The 11,228-nt window shown below is 37.3% G+C and overlaps 1 protein-coding gene across 1 annotated transcript; it reads right to left on the reverse strand.

Annotated features, from left to right (window-relative positions):
- Positions 1-1,123: 1,123 nt before the first annotated feature.
- LOC118766613 lies at positions 1,124-11,228 on the reverse strand. The gene is made up of 7 exons (XM_036510181.1): positions 10,992-11,228; positions 7,862-7,977; positions 5,651-6,100; positions 3,492-3,886; positions 2,591-2,690; positions 1,738-1,820; positions 1,124-1,271 (listed from the first exon to the last, which is right to left on the reverse strand). The coding sequence occupies exons 2-7, from the start codon at positions 7,971-7,973 to the stop codon at positions 1,239-1,241; spliced, it is 1,173 nt and encodes a 390-aa protein (XP_036366074.1). The 5' UTR covers positions 7,974-7,977; positions 10,992-11,228; the 3' UTR covers positions 1,124-1,238.

The following is an 11,228-nucleotide window of genomic DNA, read 5'->3' on the forward strand; positions in this document are numbered from 1 at the left end:
TAGTAAAAAAATAAGTAACTGGATTATTTAATTTTTTTATATTTTACATTCTGAGTTCAAATCTTGCATAGGTTAAATGTGTCTTTCACTCTTCAGATGTCGATATAATTAAAGTACCAATCAAGTACAGTGGGAGATATAATTAACTGTTCTCCCTTCCCCGCAAACTCTGTGCTCTTGTTTTAAAGCAAGAAATCAATATTTATTAACCATTTAGCATTTAAACCGACCATATATGACCAAAATATTCTGTCTATTTTATGTTCAAACTGGTCAGATCAGGCCTCTAACAGCTATCCTACAATGTTATTGTAAAAATAAACGATCGCATTATTAGAATCTTGAAGTTACAAGATAATGCATGATTAATCCAAGACAACGTGAATAAATAAGCATTAGATTTGATAGAGTAATCTGAATGCTAAAGGATTAAAAATGAAGGGAGATGAACGACTTCACTGGTTTAGTATCAGGATATAGCTTTTTTTTTTTACATATATTTGCGCTCTGAGTTCAAGCCTTTCTAGGGTTGGCTCTTTCTGGAATCGATAAAATATCGTTTCAACCAAATACTGAAAGATAGATTTAATCGACAGAGCTCTTCCCACAAAATTATGTTCTTGAACCAATATTAAAAATTTTTTTTTTTGATCTACAAAAGAGTGGTGGAACGTCGGATTAGTTCCATCCGTCTGTGTATCGAAACTGATTTTGTCTTCGATCTCTTCTGGCGGATATAATAAATATTGGTTATATGTTGACCTCTTCTATTGACCTCTTATATGTTAACCTGGGGAACTAATCAGTTTATTTCCACTTAGCTGAGTTCAATAGGTATTTATACCCGTCTTCGTGTTATTATGCAGTGGATGAGAAATATATATTTCCTTTCATCCCGGATAGAGCGCTAGCGCTCCTATTGGAGCTTTCGCCGTAAACAGATTTGGATTTCTCAATACTTCAGATCAACGAAGCAATTGTTTTCTTTCATAGTACTGTCGCTTTTTACAACAGTGAATTAAACCATTTTGTGTTAGATAAAGATACTGGAACACGACCAACAGATGCCAGTATTAAAAGTACTGCTTGGATTAACGAGTTATTTCACTTACAACAACAAATGAACGATTAAAAGAATTTATTTTTCAAATGATTGAACATGAATGAAATTTTCTTCAATTATTGTAAACATGTGAAGTGCTACAAATAGAATCTAAATGTAAATCGCAGTTTCGTCCTTAATTTGGTGAACACTGCCTCCACAGCAAGATCTGAAAATAGAAATTTTCTGATTAAAGTTCATTTCAATAGATTTTTTTATTAAAAAGAAAACTTTATTTCGAATATTTGACATCTGACGCACCAATGCCTGAATCTCTAATATGCTTATTCGATTTGCTAGAATTACCAACAAAAATCTCCGTTAATACCTTACTGTCTTATAAAAAAAAAGAACTCATTTGTTAACGTAGTCCTAGATACACTAGGTAATGTAATAATATCAGTGAAAGACTAGTGCTTATTTTACTTAATACCAGATGAAGTCTTAGGGGCAATTTGAAAAGAGAACATTACCCTAGTATTATCACAACCCACTAACTGGAACTAGTAAAAGAGTATAAAGACAGATTTTGAAGGCATTTAGTTGGTGCCATACCATTTTTACCATTTCATCTTATCTAACACTTAAATATCTAAGATAAATCACGAGTAGTTGAGAATGGATATTTTACTTACATCATCTATGTAACCATAGAAAAAACTTTGTTTAGTTGGGTCACCTCCAATGGTAAGAGGACATTGGGAATTCTGTATATATTCTGAAAGCAATGAAAATACCCACGTATTAAGACTCAGTTTGGAAAAGCTTATACAGAGAAAATCAATTACAAAATCATTAATTAAGTACCAGTTACGCACTGGGGTCGATGTAATCGACTTAATCCGTTTGTCTGTTCTTGTGTGTAGCCCCTTGTGTGTAGCCCGTTGTGGGTAGTTTGTCTGTTCTTGTGTGTAGCCCCTTGTGTGTAGCCCCTTGTGGGTAGTAAAGAAATAGGTATTATGGTTACCACGGCCGACTGGATTACAATAGAGAGAGAGTGAGAGAGAGAGAGCGAGAGAGAGAGAGAGAGCGAGAGAGAAGAAAGAGAGAGGAGAGAGAGAGTGAGAGTGAGAGAGGGCATGATGTATGGATCCCAGTACTTATCTGGTACTTTATCACTCGGCGAGAAGAGCAGGCAAAGCTGACCTCAATAGGATTTGAACTAAGAACATAGACAACCAGAAGAAACACTGTAAAGTCTTCAGACCGACATTCTAGTAACTTCACCTTACACAGACACACGCCCGCACGCCCGCACGCACTCACAAACACATTCCACGCGTATGATTGTCAATCCTAGGCTATTGCAAGAAAGACTTGTCCAGCCTGCCATAGTGTGAGAGATCAAATGTGGTTGCGATGCAAACTTAACCACAGAACCAGAGTCAATCAAGAGGAAAAAAACAAAGCAAAGAACAGTATGTAGGTCGACACTTTCTGCTCAACAAAACGAAATCTCGAAAACAACGTTAAAAACCAAACACTGACCTGGAAACATGTGTGACTTTAGAACTTCCTGCCCGTCCATATTTATTACAACGTTGCCTTTTGTTATTGTAATGTTCACTTGGTGCCAGATTTCAGCTTCCTGTTGTGTTTGGTATGGGAAGAAAAGGAAGACATATGATTCTCTTTTAGGCGTTTCACATAAAAAACACCACACAGCAAAATAATTCTATACATGAAAGCATGTGTATATACCTAAAATGTATTTAGTTTTGTTGAATAACTTTTAGGTTAAGTTGACGTGTGAAGCCAGACGTTCGCTATTTCGAAATCCTTTTTAAATTCATCTCTAATTGTTTCAAGAATATTAAGTTACAGCATAGCATTTTTTGTCATTGTAGAATTGAACTAGCAAAAAAACATGTGAAAGGAGAGCCACTGCTTAGTCACTCGAACTGCTGAAAATGGCACCAAAATCTCCCTCAAGTCATACTTTACAGTCTTTATAAAGAGCACATTGGATAATGTAATTTTAGATACACAATGCCTGCAAAATAGAAGGGATGGCAATTGTTGATGCACACCCTAATATACCAAAATACGAAATGGTCATGGGTGGAACGCTTTTAATCACAATTCTTCTCAATCATTGTTGAATTAGGATTAAACAATAACTGTATAGCAATAGGAAGTTCAATTTGAGAAGGTCAGCAAAGACTATGGACATTGTCCTTGTCTGCTGTCACCGGAATGACACATAAATTTATTTCTATGAGGTTGAACAAACTAGCATCGAAGAGATTCCGAAATCGCGATCGTATGGAGGTTGTTAGGCAGTCGTCCTCATTAGCTGTGTGTGTGTGTGTGTGTGTGTGCGCGCGCGTGTGCGTGTGTGTGTGTGTGTGTGTGTGTGTGTGTGTGCGTGTGTGTGTGATTAACTTACCAAATTAACCTGGCCTTCTTCGTAGTGTTCGTTTATGGCGAATCCTATTACATCAATTTTTGGAAACAGAGTGAGACTTAATGTAGATTCAGAGATGTTGCTTTCGCTGTCATAGCAGGCGTTAGAGAGTATTACCATTTCAGTGGAGTTTGTTGCTAATTCTATTCGTTTAAAATAAAATTCAATTTTCAGATGATTACTGTATGAGTTTCCAGCGAAGAAAAGAATTCGTAATAATCCTGGGTGGAAATAGCCACTAACACTATCCTCTCGTTCGTTCCTGTTGGCTGGGCGTATTTCTACTTTTTGCTCAACACTTATAAAAGCATTTTTTGCGTAGTCACGAATGATGCTTTCATCGAATGTAATGTTTAAGGTGAGATCACAGCCTCCTTCTGGAACGTAAGTAAATAAATATCGATTAAAACCAATTTAGAAACAACCCACAAAAAATATTGTAGAATAGTGAAATCTCAGTGAAACAAATTGCATTGATTTCTAAAGACTTAGAAAAAAAGTTACTTTAATGTTCACATTAACCTGAAGAAGACATCAAAAGTCTTGAAGTGTGCTGATTGTCCTTGGGATAACCAGACGTGGAAAGGACGGCCAGTTTTTAGTTTGAATTATTATATATTGGTCGCTGGATAAGTAAACCTACACACATCACAGAACGCATAAAAAATGAAGGAAAAAGCAAAAAAGCAACCCGACTGATTGGTGTAAAGTCATTCGCCAACACAGTCAAATCTCTAATCCACACCCATGCCGCCTCTCCTCTATATCTTTTCAACCGTCACTACACTGATCTTTCTTTCTCAGAGTTGGCTGCCATCTTCATTCAATATTTCCCAAATTACTCGTCTTTCTACCCGTCGTCATAGTGTGATGACAGGCACCACACTATCTACTCCACCCGTCCTTCCACTGTTCCGCATCTCCCCTTCAATGTTGTTTGTTTGTTCTTTCTCGAGCCATGCTTGGCTCATAAGGGCCGGCTTCCCGGTTTCCTTGGCGTATAGGTTTCTCACTTGGACGGGACGCCGGTCCGTCGCAGGTGAGCTGCAAGATGCAGGAGAGGAAAGAGTGAGAGAAGGTTGTGGCGAAAGAGTTAGCAGAAGTTCGTCATTACCTTCTGCCGGAGCCGCGTGGAGCTTAGGTGTTTCGCTCATAAACATACACATCGCCCGGTCTGAGATTCAAACCCGCGAGTCCGCTGCTCTAACCACTAGGCCATGTGCCTCCCCTTCAATGGCACCACACTTACTACTCCACCCGTCCTTCCACTGTTCTACATCTCCCCTTCAATGGAACCACACTTACTACTATACCCGTCCTTCCTGTCCATGTTTTACCCCCGCAGCTATCAGTCCTATCCACATTGAGCTCTGTAATCTTGGTGGCCCTGCCAGCATCATGAGCACAAACTCCTTCCTCCAACCAAAATAATCAAAATAACGAAGATTTGCGGTAAGGGGATTTATAAACTAAAAGAAACGAAATAACTTACAACCATGAATCGAAACCGCATCGTCTACTCGAGTCGTTAATATTTTTCACTACGGTAGTCGCCATCATATTTGCTGTTAACAATGATTTTAGAAAATAGCTTAAGAAGTAGATAAACGAGGGTTTACATGACCATTAAGCCCGTCTCAAAGATACTATATCAGTTCGAAAAACTACAACTGGTAATTTCAACTGAGTTACAAACTCCCTTTACAATCTGCTTACTTCTACTCTCTGGGATCTACCAGAACAGCTACTAATTCTCTGAACGATTCAAATATTTCCTTTCAAGGTATTATTCTTATGTAACTTCAACAGAAATATGGCAATTGTAACATCGTTTTTCCCTCTGGGTAGAGAGACAATAGGTACTCTAACCTAACTTCATTCAGTGAGGAACAACGAATACAGTGTCGATGTGGAATGACCTTGGGGATAGAGAATTGGGCTCCCTACTCTAAGGTTCGTGAGTTGAAGTGCAGGCGTTCTGTTGTGTATGCTGCATTCCTTCAGTCTCTGTAATTCTCTGGAGTAGATAGAACTTCTCTCCTGTTATTTACGAAACGCTACGGAAAATACAAACCCTAGACCTACGAAGTGTATGAAAGAGTTAACTTTATTAATTCTTATCAACCAATTAAAGTTATTACCTTCAGTTGGAGAAAAAAACTGGTGTCCGGGTGCCCAATCGCACTGGCAAAGATCTTGGTTCCAGATTAAACCGTAATGACATTTTTGAGTGACCCATCTCTCAAAAGCAAACACTTGGAATTGGTGAGCATTAGATTCATCCGGAAGATATCCACTGCACTTTTCTTCCGTATCATTCTTATTTGAGTTTTCGACAACTTTTTTCGATGCTGTCTCAGTCAAATTGTTTACATACATCACTTGATCATTATCATCCAGTGCATCTTGTTGAGGAATTTCAGTTACATTTCCCACTGCCTCCGTCGTAGATAACACTAAGCTTAAGTTTCCAGATTCTTCTTGAAATAATGAAGTGTCTGTTTCGGTGTTATTTGTTGACACAGAAGTTTGTTGTGGTGTTTGCAGGGAGTAGTTAAATGTGGTGGTTAAATGTAGGGTGTCTGGCGTATCTGAAATAGAGCAGTTTTAATTTCACGGAAGTACGCATAATTTAAAATGGAAGTATTTTCTTGAAACTGTTACAACACTTTAAGACTCAACCGACTTCCATTTCCCTCACACACACACCCATTTGTTCATTCATTTATTCTGGCAGCCATTCATTCATTCATCCCCACGTAACAGTACGGTGTTTTAAGCAATCAGAGGGAGTCTCTCTGCGGTCGCTCGGGGGTGCTAGAAATAGCAGATATATATATTCTTCAAACCACACTCTACTTTCTTACAAATGAAGGACACATTGAATTACGTAACTCTAGATACATTGCCTGCATAAATTCAATATCCAAAGACTTTCCATCGACTAATGGTTATGATTGGAATATCTTTCGCTTGGGCAGGATTGACCCAGCATGAAACAACAGCAACAAAATTAGTTCAGATTTAACGAGGGAGTCTCTATCTAGTTGCTTGGTATGCTAAAAATAGCAGCCAAATATTCCTCGGATCAAACTTTAGGATACATTGAATTACGTGTTCCTGAAAAAAAGACGAGGTTGACCTGGGGTAAACAACAATCTGGTGTGATGGTTTCTGAACCACAACTAATTATTTCTAATTTTCTTGTAGTATTTACCTGATGAGAGACAGTATTTCCCCTACATAAATATCGCTGGTCTCTTGTAACAATGAAAATACTGTCCAGTTCTGCAGTGTTGTAGTGCTGCTAAAATCAGTGTTTTACGATTTTACAGCTAAGAGTTCTAGACCATTGAGAGCAGAGTCAGGACAAATTGAGTCTTGGTCAGGACAAAATGTAGCCCTAGTATTAGGATACGAAACATTGCCCTCCTGACTGGTGTGAATAATTAAACTATTTAGTTTGTTCATCATGTTAGTGTTAGATGTATATGACATGCTAATGAGGAAGCCTTTACATGATCGCTCTACTGGGTAGAAATAGCAGCTAAATCACCCTCATATCACACCCTACCGTCTGAAAAATGGAAGGACATTGGATAATAAAGAGCTGGGTACATATAATCTGCAGAAAATGACAGGATTGGATGGTCAAGGCTTGTATGCTTTTCACTTTAGATCTGCTCAATCAAGACTGACCTGGGGCTAAACAGCGGCTACAGCCTTTTCTCATGTAAATGACAGGCAAAATTCCTTCTATGATATTTGATTACGTCCCTTTACGTTCTGAGTTTAAATTCCACTAAGATTAACTTTGCTTTTCCTCTGTCGAAAGTCTACCCAGGTGGGATTTGAACCCAGGACTTAAGTGGAGATTCTAATTCATGTTAGTTGTTAAGTTATGGGTTTGACGGAAAGTACAGCGTACCTGACTTCAGCAATATTTCTCAAAGAATCAGAATTGGGATTCCCCCTTTAGGGTTTCATTTAAACAGATCTGAAATTTCAATCGTATGATTTGAAGTATAATATAGATGAGGGGAGGAGGAGGAGGAGGAAGAGGAGGAAGAGGAGGAAGAGGAGGAAGAGGAGGAGGAGGAGGAAGAGGAGGAGGAAGAGGAAGAGGAGGAGGAGGAAGAGGAGGAGGAGCAGCAAAATACTGTTTCATTTGGTGGCGTTTATTAGAGGGTTTTCATGAGTTTACTAGAGGAAAAAAAAAGAAGCCATTGGAATCCAAACACTTAAGAATCACTAATTTAAGGAATTAGGTTCTCCCCGCCCACCACCACATCTCTTCATTCTGTCCATGAAATGTTAATCAAAGTGTTCTCAATGAAGATTCTAAAACTCACATGTCAGTTGTTTCAGTGACGTCATCGGACTTTCGGTTCCTGGTTTTGGTTGACTGTCGCAGACATGACACAGCAACAGAGTGAAACACACAGCCAACAGATCCATTGTCATTGACCTGTAACAACGGCGAGAGTGAAAAATAACAAACTGTGATGCGAATAATCGAACATTCTTGATGATGATAATGAGGATAATGATGATGATGATGATGATGATGATAATGAAGATGATGATGATGATGATGATGATGTTGATGACAATGAAGAAGATGTGATAATGATGATGATTATGGTGTTGTTAGAGCGGTGAATCATTTAACTTAGAGTTGTAGAACCATTAAATATTTTCGTCTTCGTGTTGTTTTTGTTTAGTTCAGGTAAACAATGATTAAATACGTTCATACATTTACCGTCCTTGACTGATAGAAATATAAATGTTCCTCATCTGATACAGCAGAATAGGAACCTGATATGTTGGGTCTGTCTTCTCCATTTGAGAGAGATAAAAAAAAGCAAAGCATTTATAAGTAAAAATTTGTTTCTATTTATCTCAGATGAAAAGGCAGACCCAAAGCGTGTGATTTCTCTACTTAACAAAAGACATCCAAATACGTATTTTTCTTTTCTTCTCACCCTACTATCTCCACAAAACTCACATCTTCTCCTCATGACAATACTGATCTCATTTTTTTTTCGTGTAGAGAGAGTACAGTAGTACTTATTTAAAATGAATAGCTTTAAAGGTTAGCCACTCTCCTCCAATCACCATCAGCAAAATACTTAGTGGCATTTCGTCAGTCTTTACGTTCTGACTTCAAATTCCGCTGAGGTCGACTTTACCGCTCATCCTTTCGGGGTCAATAAAATAAATACCAGTTAAACTTTGGGGTTGATGTAATCGACTTATTCCTCCATCCCCCGAAATTACTGGCCTTGTGCCAAAATTTGAAAACAATACCGTCTAAACATTTTAGTAAACTGATCTTAATGGACTTATCCCTTTTGTTTATAAATTTTAAACACCCATAAAGGGAACTTTTATCTATTTGCTTAAATAACCTCAATTGATTATTCAATATGCTGTATTTTGTGTGACCTCGCCATATTAGTACTTTGCAGTAATTGTATGAAGAATACACCCCGAAGTATTTACTTTCATCCATATTGTTGATACACGAATCCAGGGTATAAACATCACATTGACGACACTAAAACAGCAGAGAATGGCCTGATAACAATAACGTTTAATGTTTCACTGTTTCCCGAAGATTTATATCTAGTAAGAAAAACGGATCTTTTCAGTTTGAACGGCAGTTTTTAACATAATTCGTAGGTAACTAAAAAATTTTAAATTTCGTATACTGGTAGAATGTGTTTATAAAACATCTTTTTCTCTTGGCTTTATTGAGAAAATTCTATTGTTTGTAAAATATTTGTTGTTTGTTTTCTTCAATTTCTGCAATTTCAACCAATCAGTGACGTCTATTGAGTTAAAAAGCATTCTGTGCCGTATGAATATGTCCCTCGTTTAAGAAACAGATTGGGTTTATTTACATTTGTGAAGAAAAAAAGATACCCTTCCCCCACCCCTAACCCTAACCCTAACTAACCCTAACCCTAAAAGAGATTGAAATGCAATAGATCGATACTAGGGTCATAATTATGGGTGACAATTTCATATGACACCGCTAGAAAAAACTGCCGTTCAAACCGAAAAGATCCAGAAAAACAAAATCACTATGGATTCCGTTTGACCAGACTATCTACAATGTACTATAAAAACACGTTATACAGACTTGCATGTATTAGCATACACAAAAGGGTACGACTGTCTTATAATTTAAACTAAGTCGAATTTGGGGTGTTGGGAAGTTTATGTTTTTGTTTACAGTATTAGTGGCATAAATGAAATGTTAGATGAGGCCGTGTCGCAGCTCCAGTTTGCCATTACTAACACATATTGATGGATAATACAATAAATGTTTAAAAACAAAATACAAAGTTATATCTTGAGATCGCTAGTGACAACAACTCTCAAAATATATAACAGACTGGAATTGTAGCGCTCAAATGAGCTGTATTCACTTATTAATCAGAGGGGCAGCAATGTGAGCAGCAACTAAAGGAACATTATAAAATCCGCAGAAAGATCAAACACATACATATATTCATATATTCATTTATATCTACAGAACAGATATAAAGTCCGACGTCTGATTTAACAAATTTTTATCAAATGTTTTATGAGTTTAAGTGTAAATTCAATGGGTTATATACGCATCACTGATTCTTATATATTTATATATTTTATATAATGTTTATTTATTTATATATCATTATATTTTTAAACGTCTGACTTTATATCTGTTCTGTAGATATAAAATGAATATGTGAATATATGAATATTTTTGATCTTTCTGTGGATTTTGTAATCTTCCTTTAGTTGCTGCTCACATTGCCTCCCCTCGGATTAATAAATGTTTAAAAACATACATTTTTGTATATTGTAGTGAATATATTCACACAAAGCTCCTCCAATGTTCCCAACACATACATACGATAGCTGTCAGTTCGTGTTCGAGGTTGACCATCTCTGACCACTTAAAGAATTATTCTTTGATCACTGCCTCTTTAAACTTCCCATGTCTTGTCTTTGGCAACCTCATATCGTATATCGGTAGGTACGTCTGCATATTGATGTACCGACGCATTAAAATATATTCGAGTAAATTTCAATGTATAACCCTGCGTCTTTTAAAGCCACCAACAGACTTACAAACCTGACAAATCTATATATAAGTATTTGGCGCGAAACAACTTCAATACCTATTTCTTTACTACCCACAAGGGGCTAAACAGAGAGAGGACAAACAAGGACAGACAAACGGATTAAGTCGATTACATCGACCCCAGTGCGTAACTTATTTAAACGACCCCGAAAGGATAAAAGGCAAAGTCGACCTCGGCGGAATTTGAACTCAGAACGTAACGCAGATAAAATACGGCTACGCATTTCGCCCGGCATGCTAACGTTTCTGCCAGCTCGCCGCCTTAATTACAACTTCAATACCAACAGCATTATATAAAAAAAATATATATGTTAGATGGTCAGTAAAACAATGGTACTTACCGAATGGTACTCGTTTGGCTTAATAGATCACTGGATTAATATTAAACAAGGATATTCTGATGGCCAAATCTTTTACAAATGTATACTCGGAGTGTGTGTGTTTGCGAGATCCGTTGTGTGAAAGAAGCCAGACTGCAGTGTTATCGTTGTTTTTGGAGTTCAGTAGAGGCCCCGTTGGCTCTCTAGTCCCCCTTTATTGTGTATGCTGTCAATAAAAATTGTTTATCATAAAACTAA

The sequence above is a fragment of the Octopus sinensis genome, linkage group LG16 (genome assembly GCF_006345805.1).
Source record: "Octopus sinensis linkage group LG16, ASM634580v1, whole genome shotgun sequence".
Classification (NCBI taxonomy): domain Eukaryota; kingdom Metazoa; phylum Mollusca; class Cephalopoda; order Octopoda; family Octopodidae; genus Octopus; species Octopus sinensis.

What these genes read in the sequence shown, in the direction of transcription:
- LOC118766613 (XM_036510181.1), bottom strand. Translation starts at nt 7,973, where the DNA reads ATGACAATGGATCTGTTGGCTGTGTGTTTCACTCTGTTGCTGTGTCAT. An exon ending in GTCACTGAAACAACTGACAT is followed by an intron (nt 6,101 to 7,861) that starts GTGAGTTTTAGA and finishes GCTCTATTTCAG; the next exon opens with ATACGCCAGACACCCTACAT. An exon ending in GTTTTTTTCTCCAACTGAAG is followed by an intron (nt 3,887 to 5,650) that starts GTAATAACTTTA and finishes CTTACGTTCCAG; the next exon opens with AAGGAGGCTGTGATCTCACC.